Source organism: Lolium rigidum, chromosome 4, assembly GCF_022539505.1.
Source record: "Lolium rigidum isolate FL_2022 chromosome 4, APGP_CSIRO_Lrig_0.1, whole genome shotgun sequence".
NCBI lineage: Eukaryota > Viridiplantae > Streptophyta > Magnoliopsida > Poales > Poaceae > Lolium > Lolium rigidum.
In genome coordinates, this window is record NC_061511.1 from 6,851,139 (window position 1) to 6,866,715 (window position 15,577).

At 42.2% G+C, this 15,577-nt stretch overlaps 2 protein-coding genes across 3 annotated transcripts; one reads left to right on the forward strand and one right to left on the reverse strand.

Annotated features, from left to right (window-relative positions):
* The first annotated feature begins 2,270 nt into the window (after positions 1-2,270).
* On the forward strand, positions 2,271-7,648 carry LOC124650344 (auxin response factor 7). Of its 2 annotated transcripts, XM_047189877.1 has the most exons (15): positions 2,271-2,318; positions 3,250-3,365; positions 3,568-3,663; positions 3,792-3,848; positions 4,056-4,208; positions 4,309-4,393; positions 4,596-4,686; positions 4,810-4,974; positions 5,657-5,776; positions 5,857-5,932; positions 6,086-6,254; positions 6,403-6,878; positions 6,968-7,158; positions 7,244-7,472; positions 7,529-7,648. In XM_047189877.1, the coding sequence occupies exons 1-14, from the start codon at positions 2,288-2,290 to the stop codon at positions 7,434-7,436; spliced, it is 2,019 nt and encodes a 672-aa protein (XP_047045833.1). In that variant the 5' UTR covers positions 2,271-2,287; the 3' UTR covers positions 7,437-7,472; positions 7,529-7,648. The 2 variants fall into 2 exon arrangements, with proteins under 2 accessions (XP_047045833.1, XP_047045832.1); XM_047189876.1 differs by having other exon boundaries at positions 7,244-7,648.
* A 1,089-nt stretch (positions 7,649-8,737) lies between these two features.
* Positions 8,738-12,522, reverse strand: LOC124708132 (RING-H2 finger protein ATL58-like). The gene is made up of 3 exons (XM_047239821.1): positions 11,654-12,522; positions 11,465-11,547; positions 8,738-9,375 (listed from the first exon to the last, which is right to left on the reverse strand). Exons 1-3 carry the CDS (start codon positions 11,861-11,863, stop codon positions 8,955-8,957), a joined length of 714 nt encoding a protein of 237 aa, XP_047095777.1. The 5' UTR covers positions 11,864-12,522; the 3' UTR covers positions 8,738-8,954.
* Positions 12,523-15,577: the final 3,055 nt, after the last annotated feature.

Genomic DNA, 15,577 nt, shown 5'->3' on the forward strand with positions numbered 1-15,577 from the left:
CAACAGCTTGGCCATCGACCTAGTTCTCATTTTTTTTGAATTTGTTTCCCCAACGCACACATAGTGGACCGTCTTTTCAGTTTAGAAAAAATAAAAATAAAACTAATAAAATTTTAAATTTTAAATCCTTCGAGATGGCCATGTGTTATGTCTTCTAGTTGTTAGAAAAATTAACAAACATGAATTTTGACTTTTTTGCAAAATGGTGTCATGTTTTAGTTAAACGTTTTTTCAGATTGCATCCGACCTACGATGAAAAAGTTTTTTATACGAAGATGTATCTGAAAATTTACATCCATTTTCAATGGCCTGCGATGGTTTATATATTTTTTAGATTCCTCAAAATTTAAAAAAATAGGAGCTTTTTCAGGTTTTAGATTTTAATGCAAAAAAGTAAAATTCATTTTATTATTATTTGAATTCAAGATTATTATTACTTATTCATTGATGTTTAGTCAAATAATTTTTTGGTATTCAAATAATAAAGAATTGTGACATCCATAGGTTAATAGGATTTATTTGATCCTATAATCACTAAGGTCTAAGTATTTACTTGGAAGCTCCTTACGATAGAACTTAAAAGTTAAGCGTGCTTGGGCCGGCGCTAGAGTAGTGTCAGGATAGGTGACCGAGTGGAAAGTTTGACTATGAGTAATAAGTAATTTGACCTGAGATTAAGCATGCTTAGAGATTAAATTGTCAAACAATTCAAAAAAATATATTTTTTTAAAAAAAATTAAACTGACAAACGGCCGTCAACCTCTAAGATATCGCCTTTTTCGATGCTGATGGCCAGCCTGATGCTATGCCGACAAAAAAATCATCTGAGCCAATGCCGTGAGATACCGATGGCTACCATCGGCATAGGTTACTCCGACAGCCAAATGGGCCTATCTCAACGGCTAAATGTCTAGTCGTATTTTAATGTATAGATAAATGCGAACCAAACAAATCCGAGACAACTAATTTGGTAAGGAGCAAGTAACTGGATTTGTTTTTAAAAAAAGTTCTACATGACAATGTCCCTTTTTGATTGATAGGCAAACAAATTTCTCGCCAAAATTTCAGGTTGCGAATCATTTGATGGCCTAAGAGGCTAAGACCAACCAGTATTATCCCAATAGTGTATGAACTCTCTACGGTAAGATTTACTCTGTAGGATTAGACAAGTATTAATGTACAAATTTACTCAAATTGTTGTCTTCTTACAACATGTATTAAGGGGTTGTGCAGTAAAAACTTATGGGGCCACACATGTACTAATGTACAAATTTACTCAAATTGTTGTCTTCTTACAACATGTATTAAGGTGTTGTGCAATAAAAAGTTGGGGCATCAACTAACCACACACCTTGTTCATGGATCCGTCACTCTTGATGGGTTGTTCTTTGTAGATGAAAAATCAATCGCTTCTGCTGTTACGCCCTGCAAAAAATCCCTTGTTGTTACTCCATTTAGTCCGAAATGTATTTGACTTTTAAGCATGAAACTTTATCAGAAATTGTCGTACACTATTTTTTGTTACAATTATAAAGATGCAGTAATGTAAAAAAAATCAAGATGGACACAATGATAATTCTTTGTGTAGCATAATAACTTATGTTATTGAATTTATGACTAGTCAAAACATGATTGCATCTTTATAACGGTAAACATTTGATGAATTCCTATATAATATGAAGTTAATATGCCCTGTGTACACATGGTGCGTAAGCATAGCAACGCACGCCGCTCGGCAGGCGCCACGCGGCCGTACGGTGTTAGCAGGCACGTAAAGAGGCGTTACCGTGGAGTCACGGGCTTTCCCCCCGAAATCCCGCACATTTTCCTCCCATATTGAGAAACACAACAAAATAAAGAACCAGCACCAACCCACCCACCACCCCAACCTTGCTGCTGCTGCACCCCGCTGCCGCGCTGTTCGCTACCAGTAAAAAACCACCGCACACCGCGCCAGACCACCGCAGCCCACTTCCCCGACCGCCTCCGCTGCTGCTACCCACGCGAGCTCCGACCACCGACCCTCAGCCTCGCCGCGCGCGGGAGCCCCAGCCCCGCCAAACCGAGCAGCGACGTCGCCGGCGCACTGCCCGTCCTCTCCTCCGCTGGTGAGATCTCGCGGCTCCCGGCCTCGCCTCCTCCGAATTACGCCTCTCCCGCGGCCCTCACTGACGCCCTCGCGCTGCCGCGCCGCTAGATCTGGCGGAGCTCGGCATGGGGTGAGCCAGCGGATCGGTCTTCCAGCGCCTGAATTTCGCCCGGCGCTCATCTGCGCTCGGCGGCGAGCATGGCGAATTGCGGCGCCCCGGGCGGCCCAGGTTCGGCTCCTTCGCCTCGCTCGCTCTTCCCTCGCCTGTTTTCTCTCTCTCTCTCTCTCTCTCTCCTTGAATTGAGCTTCTGCGCGCGCGGCGAGTAACGAGCTCCTGGCGCGAGTAGTGGTGGCTTCTGGGTGGACGCCAAAGGGAGCAGAGACGCGGACTCGGCCGGTTGACTGACTCGACTCGCTCGTGACTTGCGAGGACGAGAAGCGGTCAAATTGCCTGCAATCCGAGATGACTCGGCACGCATTGCTCCAGCGCAAACCGCAAAGCGGCTTTTACTACTAGCACTAAGTTGCTGTTTAGGTTTGCTGTTTTTGTCGGGCCTGGGACAGAATTCCCAGTTTTCACACATCCGCCCGATACATTATCCGCTTCTTTTTGGATGCTTGCGTGCGAGTCCCGATCTGCCAAATGGGGAAACGGATACGCAGTTAGGGGCCTCAAATTCGGTTTCATTTCTCGAATTACTGTATGTTTTGCTCTAGAATTCTCATGGCTAGCTTGGCAATTGGTGCTCCACAAACGTCAGGTAAGTGGTGGATCCATGCATGCAGCGCCTGTTTAGGTAGTAAGTGATACTACGGGTTGAGGTTAACCCTTTCGCTAGTTCTAGATCAACCGAGAATTAAGTTAGTTCTATACCGACTCTAGAACCGCTAGATTTGCATTGCGATTCGTCGAAATTACAATTGCACATCTTTTTTTTCTTCACAGTTACGCATGAATTACACATGAAATTGTGTGGTCGATAACTAAGTTGGTTCTAGATCGACCGAGAATTACTCGCGTCCTAAAGTTAACTCATGATACTAGGCGGGTTACGATTTATTTGCTTCTTCGAAATTATTAAGGTCAGGGGTTCCTTTGATTTGTGCGCCTTGCTTTCATGATGAACTTGCTTTTAACGAAACCAAATGCCTCTGTGTAGGGAGTTCTGGCGATGCGTTGTACAGGGAGCTATGGCATGCTTGTGCCGGGCCATTGGTCACCGTGCCTCGCCAAGGCGAGCGGGTTTACTACTTTCCTCAGGGTCATATGGAACAGGTATATCTTGCCATACATGGGTGTTTGCTCTTCTTGATGCCCCATAACTAATGAGTTTGCTGCTCAACACGAACACCACTTCAATGTAGAATGTAGCTTTCTCCCTGTGGTAAAATGGCAGTATGGTTTTGCTTCTGCTGAAAATAATCTATCTTAAATTCTTAATTGTCTTTGAACTGATCATTAAATGTTTTCTTCCCAGCTCGAGGCGTCTACAGATCAACAGCTTGACCAGCACATGCCTCTGTTTAATCTGCCATCTAAGATCCTGTGCAAGGTGGTCAATGTAGAACTTAGGGTAAGCATTTTTTTCTTCATGCTTAGTCTGGTGTTTAGTCTCCTTATACATTGAACTGTCTAGTAATAGCATCATCTATGACGCTGAGACCCTGTACTTTTACTCACCGGCTTTCCAATGGAGTGCAGGCTGAAACTGATTCGGATGAAGTTTATGCTCAGATTATGCTGCAACCAGAGGCCGATGTGAGTAGGCTTTCTTATATAGATAGCTCCCTTCTGGCTCTTGGCTACCTCTTCTGCTTGCCAGCTTTATTTATTTCTGCAACTTCACTTTTTTTTCCCACATTGTCTTCTCTTTTGTTTACAGTGATGACTTCTCTAAATCTATTAGAAGATCACTTTAAAAAGTATATGAGCTGATCTGTTTCTCTTTCAATTTTGCTTGATTAGCAAACTGAACCCACCAGCGCTGATCCCGAGCCACATGAACCTGAAAAGTGCAATGCTCATTCTTTCTGCAAGACTTTGACTGCTTCAGATACAAGCACTCATGGTGGATTCTCGGTTCTTAGGAGGCATGCTGAAGAATGTTTGCCCCCACTGGTTAGCATCAAGAGCATTCTATAACAGCACGTGCTTATACACAACCATGTTGAATATTTTGTAATGATCAACATCTGCTGTACGTGGTATGGTTCTGTAGGATATGACTCAGAATCCGCCATGGCAAGAACTGGTGGCGAAAGATCTCCATGCAAATGAATGGCATTTCCGTCACATCTTCCGAGGTGAGTTCATCTTACCATGCTACTTAAAATTGTTACAGTTTTTTAGTACTACTATATAATTCCTGCAGCTTTGGTTCACTGTTTCTTTTCAGTTGAATTTAGCCTTCCTAGTCTGCACAGAAACGTTTCCTAAGATGGCATATTGACATGTAGTGGTACTGTCCGTGGTGATATACGGTTTTATTTATATTGTTTATCCCAGGACAACCTCGAAGGCATCTGCTTACAACTGGCTGGAGTGTGTTTGTTAGCTTGAAAAGATTGGTCGCTGGTGACGCATTTATCTTTTTGAGGTATACATGCAGTAGCATTTGCACAATGAAGTCAAATGCATTTGTATCTTTATCCTGTATCTGCTGAGTTCTGGATGAAGTTTCTATTTTGATTACTTCTGCTAACTATTGGTCATCTAACAGAGGTGAGAATGGGGATCTACGAGTCGGTGTAAGGAGGCTGATGCGGCAACTAAACAACATGCCATCGTCAGTAATATCAAGCCACAGCATGCACCTTGGAGTCCTGGCAACTGCGTCCCATGCCATCTCCACCGGAACACTCTTTTCCGTTTTTTACAAACCCAGGTTCGATCCTTTTTGGTCCATATCATCTGTTGTGCAACGCTATCTGTATCTTTGGCATTTACTAATGCTATTGTTTACATTATTATAAAAAATGTGTGGTATCAATTTTCTTGTGGCGACCCCTTTGATTCCTGTCCATCTGCTCACCTTTACAAGTTGGGTGTCTTTTCCTTTTTCACCTGACTCTCCATATAGCACGTTATGTAACCACTAACATTGCTCAATGTATCCTTGTTGTGAACGCTCCCTGCCCCCATATCATGCCCTGTTTCTGTACAGCAACAGCAACATCAAAGCTTTTTTTTCCCAACCAAGTTGGTGTAGGCTAGATATGAAACCCAACGGAAACATAAGGAAACAAAAACAAGGAGAGAGAGAAAACAAATCTGTAATTATGTTCTGTTATCTTTACTCATATAAACAAACCTATTGGTGATGATTGCCTGTTTGCCTTGGTGATCGGATTGCGCACCTGACAGTTAATTCTGTTTTCCAAGGCAACCATGAATTTGATGGATGCACCGATCAGCACCTCAATTCAGTGAAGTACTTAATCTTGTAAAAATGCAGTGTTTTTTTTTTTAAATCTGCGGCAACACACAGTTTTCTTGCTACAATGTCAAATGTGCTCATTGTAAAATTTGCAGCAAAATTTACGTTACTCGTCTAATTTGGTTTTCAGAACAAGTCGATCTGAGTTCGTCGTAAGTGTCAACAAGTACCTTGAAGCTAAGAATAACAAGATGTCTGTCGGAATGAGATTTAAGATGAGATTTGAGGGTGATGAAGCTCCTGAAAGAAGGTAATTATATATTTTCCAGGAGGTTTCATTGACTCGATTGAGGAGACACATGTGACAAATGTTTTGTTCGTGGATTACAGGTTCAGTGGGACAATTGTTGGTCTGGGGAGCATGTCAACATCTCCATGGGCAGATTCTGACTGGAGATCACTGAAGGTGCTCAAGATTTTTTGGATTTTGTGGCAGAATTTAATTTTCATTTGCACCTGACACTGATTTCTTTAGCATATGTTGCAACAGAGTTACAGTTATATTGTCATGTTCTCATCCATTATAAAAGATCTCAATCCATATGCCCACCTTTGACAGGTCCAATGGGACGAGCCTTCTGCTATTCCCCGTCCAGATAGAGTTTCACCATGGGAACTGGAACCACTTGTTGCAACCAACCTACAGCCACCTCAGCCTCCTGCAAGAAATAAACGTGCACGACCTCCTGCTTCACATTCAATTGCTCCAGAACAACCTCCAGCTTTTGGTATGTATATTCTAAGCCCTTGCTAATGGTTATCTTCTGCCCCATGGCATTAATACTCTGTAGAACGAGAAGCCGTATCATTTTGCATTGCAATATTTGAGATATTGGTTGCCTTGCATATCTAACCTCTTCCTTCTTTTTATCTTAGGTTTGTGGAAATCCCCGTCTGAGTCTGCACAAACATTCTCATTTTCTGGACTACAGCGTACTCAAGAATTATATCCGTCGAGCCCAAATTCAATCTTCTCGTCGTCACTGAATGTTGGATTCAATACAAAGAATGAGCCGTCCAATCTAACTAATAGTCATTTTTATTGGCCAATGCGGGACACAAGAGTCGACTCCTTCTATGCTAGCATCAACAAAGTTCCATCTGCAAGGAAGCAAGAGCCTACTACTGCTGGCTGTAGATTATTTGGAATTGAGATAAGCTCTGCTGTGGAAGCAACATCACCAGTGGTAGCTGTTTCTGGTGTTTGTCAAGAACAACCAGCTGCATCAGTAGACGTCGAGTCCGATCAGCTCTCACAACCATCCCATGTCAACAAATCCGACGCTCCAGCAGCAAGCAGTGACCATTCACCTTATGAGACTCAGAGCAGGCAAGTGAGGAGCTGCACGAAGGTGAGAATGGATTATTATATTATCATTTTTGGTCGATGTTCAAGCCCTATGGTAAATGGCGGTGCAACTAAATACTGTTCATCCTGCAGGTAATTATGGAAGGAATGGCAGTTGGAAGGGCAGTGGACTTGACAAGGCTACGTGGATATGAAGATCTTCACCGCAAACTAGAAGAGATGTTTGATATCCACGGAGAGCTCTCTGCCAGCCTCAAGAAATGGAAGCTTGTTTACACAGATGATGAAGATGATATGATGCTGGTTGGGGACGACCCTTGGAAGTATGTACCCTTGCATTGATTTGCTATTAGCTATGTTTTGAAGTCTTGTCCTAACTGCTCACATTTTTGGCATGTGCTATTGCAGTGAGTTCTGCAGCATGGTAAAAAGGGTATACATTTACTCCTATGAGGAGGCCAAGCATCTGACTCCCAAGGTTAAGCTGCCGGTCATTGGTGACACCATCAAGCCAAGCCCGAGCAAACCATCGTCCGAATCTGACTTGCCGCAAAGTGACTTCGAGAACAATTCCCAAGTTGCCGATAACAAGGACTGCTGAATGCTAACACAGCCCTATCTTTTTCCTCTCTTGTTTTCGGATGTCGCTCATGGGGGGCCAATGCCCATGATCCTTGAGACTGTTAAGAGTTATCGGTTGGTTGCTTCGTGGACCCAGAAGACGTCATCCACATCTACCTTGGTTTGTGGATCATGCCCGTTGCTGGATCAGTGAGGTCCCTTGCCAGCCAGGATTGGCTGGGAATCAGGCAATCAGCACTGCAGCCATTCCATGTGACATCTTCCATCCATGTTTTCCTTTGCTGCACATTCGGTACTAGCCCATGTCATTCGTGTCCAGTACTCGTTTTGGTTGGGTGAAGAGGACTGGTAAAAAGATCTGCGAGGCCCAGTAAATAGGAGTATTTACCATGATTGTCAAGTAGTAGTACATATCGGCATCATCATGTTCCTTAACGTGCAAAGTGTTGTGTTTATTCCAGCAGCAACATCCTCTTCTTTTTTCCTTGTCCGGTGTGCTGCCGTGCTTGGGTTGGGTGAGTGGTGGTTGGTGCTGTGCTTTTGGAAGCTCGAACATATCGCTGTTAGTGCTTTGTGCTTTCTTGCTCAAACATGTGTATTTGTGTATATATGACTGAACCAGACTAATGCCTTGCTTTTGCTGATGCTCTTTCTCATCATTGTGATACCGATTCTTTCTTATTTCTTGTGCTAGTGGAGTAGCATGTAGCCATGTGGTGGAGGCCTTTTTGTGCTTTAGCTATATGGATCAGCCATGTGCCTTGATGATGATCTACTGATCTCCGATCCAAAAGCAGGTTTATCTGTCGGAATGATTGTTCCTGACCGTGCTAGTGCTGTCCTGGCCGGAATCAAAGAATGGTGATGGTACGCTGGCGTGCGGTTGCTGGTTAGATGTTGCTGTTGTGGTGGTTGGTCGCTTCTGTTGGGTTGTGTGTTTAGCGGGTCTTTGCATCACTATATTTGTGGTAATGGTCATGACCCAATTAAAGACAGATATTTCAAAGAAGACTAAATTATGACGGCACATATAAGTACTTTTAGTACACTTCTCATGGACGAAATTCAAGACCAGGATTATGAAGATATATACATATATTTTTGGAATTTGCTAGTTCTCAGCTAGCTCTGACTTCATGCTTAGTTAAATTTTACACCATTTAATTTGCATCGTGATTCGTGCTAATCATGAGTTGGAGTCTAAGTTGTAATTAAAATTTGATGACATCATCTAACTGAGAACAAAATTACTTCTCAATCGACCGAGAAATAGTCACATCCTATATTTTTACTGCACTTCTAATGGACGACACAGCTGAAGAAAAGAGAGGTTGCAGGTTCCATTTTTTTATGCCTTCTGTGGTTCTACAACATAGTACATCAGTATTTCTCAGTCTCCAGGAAATTCCATCAGCTACAAGAGCATTTACCCTCTCTAGAATCAGTATATCGTTGGTGTATATATCTTCCATGCGCCTCTTATTAGTCCTTCTAAAAGAAGCTACAAATACAACACAAAACAGTACCGACATAAGCCCTATTTCTTCAGCTTACAAGGCAGGCAGGTAGCACTTGGAGACCCTTCGGTTTCTAATGCTTGAGGCTCGACGACTACAGTGACTGATGCATCCTGCATGATACTCCGCTGTTCTTCACCCTGCTGTGTCAAGCCCTCACTACTCTGTTCCACTGCCTGATCCTCCTGTTGTGTGTCTTCATCATTGAGGCCTGCCTGATGCTGCACATTCAAGGAGTCCTCCTCGACAGTTTGTGCTTCCAGATCAGCTGGCTCGACGCTCGCAGTTTTGGGGGCTGGAAGGAGAGATACTCGACAAAGGGGGCATGTAGTGTTCTTAGAGAGCCAGTGATCGATGCAATCAATGTGGAAGGTATGACCACATGGAGGTATCCTCTGAAGCCGCTCTTCTGCTTGATAGTCTGCTAAGCAGACTGAGCATCTGGCAAGAATGAGGAGTTGTTCAGCGAAATGTAACCAATATCAAGAATAGATGGCAAACACATAGTTGCAGCAAGAGCTAGTGATGGAGAATACCATCTAAAAATCACATGCCAAATATGGAAATGTCAGGGAAGGCATTTATGCTATGCCTTACCGCAAGTATATTTTACTATTGTACTTCATATAAGTTCAAGATGATAAAATAAGCTTTTAAAACACCATGAAATCAACAAGCTAAAATTGTAGTGGTGAGAGAGACCCACAAGTATTATGATACATTCATGCAGGTGCACACCTATGTAAAATCATCCACGCACATTAACCTGGAACAGGACTCGTTTATACATAATATCCAGAAATATCTGATAGGAAACATGTAGGTGATTTTGTGTTCAATATTTCAATGCTTTCTTCTTCCTGCCATCTCCTCGGATTTGAAACAAACATGTATATTATTTCTAGAGATTTAGGGTTGTTTGGATTCTGGCCGAAAGCTACCCTACAGACATTTTGGTCATGGCCAAAAGTTTGTTTCTTATTTGGAGGATGGCCAATAATTTGGTATGCTAATGCTCCTTTGCTGACACTAGGGGTGTGTTTGGTTTGTGCCCCTGCTAGCCCTACGAAAACAAATTTGTGCCCCTGCTAGACTTACCAAATTTTGGTAAGGTGTTGTTGTTTGGATTAATAGCCACTGCTCTTCAAATATTTTGGTAGAATAGTGCCTCCGTTTGGTTTGCAACCAAACTGACTTGGCATACATTGACAACTTAAATTGACAAGTGATTGATTTTATTCCAAATCAAACAGAACAAATGTTAATGAAATGTTTTTTAAGAATGGAGTCAAGAAGGAAAAAAATATTGAGCCAAAAGAATCAAGTGACTACCGCAGTTGCTAGTTGCTCTTCACATTTGCTAGTTAAATGAGCCATCAGCCAACGAAATATTACGTGGAAAACCTACAGATAAAATATGTCTCGGATATTAGCAGAACGGTGGATTGCTCGCTGCACTCTGTTGGCCTGTACCGAGTACTAGCACTAATTACATGGGACCTACCACGGAGAAGCGGGCGGGCTGCCAATTTTTTGGCGAAGTTTTTCAGCTCACCCTCGAGTGGGCGAAAATTACATGGGCGGGCTCAGGCGCACTTTGGCGGGCCAATATATCGGCGTCAGTCCAAACAGCGACCAAATCTTGTGGCCTTGCCAACTTTTTGGTATGGAGTGCTTTGGTTGTAATCCAAACACACCCTAGTTTTTCTTGCCAATGTTGGCCAACTTATGGGCAAGCAAAATCTTAACAAATAATTTGGCTAGCACAATTTTTGGCAAGGCACACTTGGGCTAAATCCAGATACACCCTTCCCCAGCTGGAAATAGCCATATTGGTTGAAAATTAGAGGGCTTCTGCCTACCAACCTTCTTATGATTCAAGCAAGACGTTTTTCAGGGTTTTGGGACTAAAGCTTGCACTCATGTTGGGTTCAAAACTTCAAATGGGTTGTATTGTGTACATGTTAGTAGCGAGCCTTTTAATACGTAGTTAGCTGTAATTACTTGTAATTGATTGCAATAGAAGAGGCCCGTGCATCCTGTGACCCTTGATAGCACACTGTTTACACGTGTAAATATATTTCTCTTCCTTAATAAAAAAAACAAAGCAGACTTGTCAACATAATCTCCTTCACAACACTTGATATCATGCATATTTATTACCCTAAGTTCGCGTGTCGAGATGTCCACATGATTTATTTCGAAAGAATTTAATACGTGAACCCTTCATTAGTGGAGTATATCAGTAAGATGTACCCACCCCACTACTTGAGCTGTAGGCTCTAGCAGCCTTAATTAAGAACAAGATTATCCATTAAGGAGATAAATCTTAAGCTGGTGAAAGGAAAAAAATCAATAGGACAGTATACACCACATTATTTTTTAGAAAAAAAAATTCATGGCCTTCACATAAGAAAAGGATTAGTACATACTGAAACATAAAAAACTGAGAGAAGTTATCCTCAGATGATGAGAGTCTAGCATAAAACTATATTAACGGCATCGAAAAGGTCGGAAGTGGATTACTCACTGTGTTTCCCTGATCAAGAAGCTCTCCTTGAAGACGACAACCGGCAGCATTTCGCGCACCTCCTTCTTAATGCCGCACTCCAACTATAAATGCAAAAGTGTCCAAGAAAGGCAAAAAAACAGTAAGATTCCAAACGCACTAATTAACTAACGAACTTACTCATCGAAGAAACATAAAAGGGCAACTTACCCTAGGGTTATCACCCCTTATCAAACTATTAGCCCTCATCCGCAAGGACTGCCAGTTGGCTCTGCGGCGCCGCAGGTAGAAGAGGTAGAAGAAGAGAAGCAAGACGAATGTGAAGAAAACTGGCACGGAGAAGACGAATGCCTGGTACAGTTTGAGCTCGGGCGATACGGCCGAGCAGTAGTCTGGTGGATCTGGGGACGTACAAGACATGGCCAGACCAAGAATGCTGTACCGGCAGGCCAAGAAAACAAAGCAGTCGGCTTACACAAATCCCTAACTGGCCCCAGAATCCCTAAACTCTACCTAGATCATCCCTATCCTCATGTGTCTCGGTCTCATATGCGGTGTGAACATGTCCTACGAACTAGCCGGCATCAGCAAAGACAACATAAATGTTAGCGGTAAGCCAAAGCAAAGGAGCCTGAAGGTCAGCTAAACATGAACAAGCACTAGTCCCCAGCCACCTACGCCCACAAGAACTGAGGTCGCCGTCCAAACTGCAACGCCGGCGAGGATAATAAATATCCTGATTGCTCGCGGGGATCTTGTTGGGTAACCTCTACACACCCCCAGCCTAACCTTGACACCGCGGTACAAACCCAAAGAGCTATCACCAATCCACCTGAATTAGGCACCTAAATGGTAGGAGATGGGTCTGGACAGATCGCGATTCGGGGGCAGATACAGAGGACCAGAGGTGGAGGTGCCAGAGCTGCAGCGAACTGAGCTAGGAAGAGTAAGAACAAGAAGGAGGATTTCAGGGGTGCCTCCAGCGAATGAGAACGGCGCTGGAGCGGCGGCGCGCGGCGGCGCAGATCGGACTGGGAGAAGAAGCGGGGAGGGGAGAAAAGGAAAGAGTGAAATGAGGGAGGGCGGGGGCGGCGTACGTTTTTCTGAGGTGGCGTAGCGGTAGCGGGACGCAAAGAGTGCGTGCGTGGCGAGCGTCCGATCCGACTGGATTGGAATTGGAGTGGAGTGAAGGGATCAGCAAATCCAAGTCGCACGCGAACATCGGACAGTATCTTTACATGCGACAAATCGCTGAGTTTTCGTTCCAATCATATTGTTTCTTCCATATAAGCACCGTCACGCAACGGTTAACCAAAAACAGACTTTTGAAGTTTGTCGAAAACATTTCACCCCATAAATCAGTAGACCTCCGTCCATAAAATGATGTTTTAGACAAATCTTAGACATCATTTTAGTACGCCATTAATCAGTAGATGTACTACCTCCATCCATAAAAGTATGGATGTTTTAGACAAAACTTTCTTGATGTGTGTTATGGACCTTTTTCTAGGTCATCCATTTACACTTGGATAAATCGAGATTACTAGATAATGCACTGAGACTACTGCAATGGCAAAGTCGAATCCTGAAATAATGTATATCCTTGCTTGGCAAAATGCGATGCAGCCCAAACTCAATGCAACTGCTGAAAATGCAACAAAATGTCTTGAATGGTGATGGGTGGTTCAGTTGGTGCCCGGAAGTTCTTAAGTCTTGTATTATTTACATAGTAGAATTTACAAGAAGCCGAAGCAATAGAGGATATTGAATGGCTCGGTTTTTATCAGAAGCTTGTGATTTAGATTTCACCGAATAGGATCATCCAGTTCCTATAGAACCTACCACCAAAATACCCGGTAGGGCTAAGCGGAAAGAAAATGGTTTTCCATGAATAAGTGATTGTCTGATAATGAGCAAGAAATATAGGTCTTTGTGTTAGAGTGGTCTATTAAACTCATAATTCATTAGATCCTTGTGCTAGCTATCTAGTGTTAGCCATCCTTCATCTTTCGATTAGCGAGATGATCTTCAAAACTACTGGTCTAAATTTTCCTTTCTTAAAACTACCATCCCCGTTGAACATATTTTCAAAATGTTCTATCATTGGGTATAAGTAGATTCTTGATAGCCCCAAAAAACACAGTCAAAGTCAAACATTTGTCGGTGGCACGGGTTGTGTTTGAAGAAATGGAGTTTCGTTGTTCGTCACATGAAACTCTGCACTTAGGGATCAACCTAACAAATATGCTCTTCGATATTTGAACCCCGTCTTCTTTGTGGACTCGGCTGTAGGCTATATGTATATATTATATCCATGGCTTGTTAAGATCCCTTTTCTCCTTCCTTTCTCACCGGAAAAAAGCAGTCACGCATTATTGTATGCGCTTCTAGAGGAGTATATACACTATAAGTAAATTCTAGCCATTTTTTGAATCCTAATATTCGATTAGAAAGATAGAAAGGCTCGAGAAGAGGACTCATAATACGAATATGAGACCCTAGAAGACGAATATAGGACTCGAGAGGACGAATATGAACATGAAACCCTATAAGACGAATATAGAAGCCTAGAGAACGAATATGGGAACCCAGCGAATAAAATATATGACTTCAGAGAAATACTTAAAAGACGAATATAGGAGCCCATAGCCATTACTATAACTTTTCTAGTTATTACTATAACATATAAGAAGAATCCATCAAAAGTTAGTGAAGGGTTAGAAACACTAAAGTATATAAAAGGGTAAGTAATTGAGAATCTAAGACATTAGAGATTTTTTCCCATAAAAGGAATCATAATGAGGACTTTAAATTAGTGGAAATTATCAAGTAATAATTTCTTCATATTCCGATCCAGGGTATAATCCAAAAAGCCAGTTAGAAAATGGATTCCTATTTGGAGAACGCCTAACCTCATGGATAAGCTCACATTAACCCGTCAATTTTGGATCTAATTCGAGATTTTTCTTAGGAAGTGTCGGGAATAAATTGGAATGGAATCTTGGAATCGAATCATCTTGTCAATCCTCACTTCAATAGTAAGTTGATTCAAGTCAACGAGAAAAAGTGAATTGCTTGGTTGATAGGACCCCGCCCTTCGAGTTTGTCTCCATCTCGTACTGATTAGAAAGATTTACGCGATTAGATTGAAATTACTTATTAGCGACATGGATTGGTAAATCATATCTAAGATATCTATTTATGGATGGCGGGAGTATTTGTTTCTACATGAGCGACATTGTCCATGAGGTGGCTTTGGTGTGGTGGATGAGAGCAGCATCGATGGTGCGATGGACAGTGATGTCGGTGAGTTAGGATCCAATGTGTGGATGAGAACACCGATGAAGGAGATTCGGTGTAGTACACACAGTGTTGGAGTAGCTAATTTTAAAGCGATTAGGCACTATAAGGTGTAAGCAGTGAAATGAAAGATACTAAAGCACCTCTTTTACTAATGACTATTGTCTTGTTATTCACGACGAAGGGTAGAATAAGAATTTTGGAATACTAAAATTTTAGGCGTGTATATTTTCATGGATGTGGGAGGTTTAGGCGTTGACAAACCTTTGTATCCAACCATATTTAAGTAATTTTAAAAGTGGGTGCCATAAGAAATCGCCAATGCTAATGATTGATAGAGTTAATTGTGTGTGCGACACCGCGAATGCAAGCACGAAGGCTCAAACGCGGGCATGCTAGGATGTATCAACATGTTGCTGCCATAGTGCTATGCCTTGGTTCACTAGTACAAGTAATTATAATCTAGTATTAGGTGATCATTACATTCTCAAGTAATATATGGCTTCTAATATATATGGGTAAAATCTATTTTAAATATACATATAATACACTAGCATAATGAATGTGCATTGCAATGAAGCCACTAAAAAAGGCAAGGAGTTAGACCACCAACTTGGGGGATAGTTGAGATATGTTTGTTTCGTACATTGTTTAACAGTTTTGGCGATAAAAAGAGGGTGAAAGCAAAAAAAAAAGTTGAATGCAGCGATTCATTGAACATCTGAGGAACATAAGGAAGGGTCATTATAAATTTGAAAATATATTAAAAGGACGAGATGTCGCCTAGAGGGGGTGAATAGTCGTTTAAAAACTGTCATCGTGGTGTAACAACAG

Excerpts from the sequence above, each read along its gene's own strand:
- LOC124708132 (XM_047239821.1), bottom strand. The coding sequence starts at position 11,863 with ATGTCTTGTACGTCCCCAGATCCACCAGACTACTGCTCGGCCGTATCG. Across the intron at positions 11,548-11,653 it reads TAAGGGGTGATAACCCTAGG|TTGGAGTGCGGCATTAAGAA; the intron begins GTAAGTTGCCCT and ends TTGCATTTATAG. Across the intron at positions 9,376-11,464 it reads TTCTTGATCAGGGAAACACA|ATGCTCAGTCTGCTTAGCAG; the intron begins GTGAGTAATCCA and ends CATTCTTGCCAG.
- LOC124650344 (XM_047189876.1), top strand. The coding sequence starts at position 2,288 with ATGGCGAATTGCGGCGCCCCGGGCGGCCCAG. Across the intron at positions 4,687-4,809 it reads GACGCATTTATCTTTTTGAG|AGGTGAGAATGGGGATCTAC; the intron begins GTATACATGCAG and ends GTCATCTAACAG. Across the intron at positions 4,975-5,656 it reads TCCGTTTTTTACAAACCCAG|AACAAGTCGATCTGAGTTCG; the intron begins GTTCGATCCTTT and ends TTTGGTTTTCAG.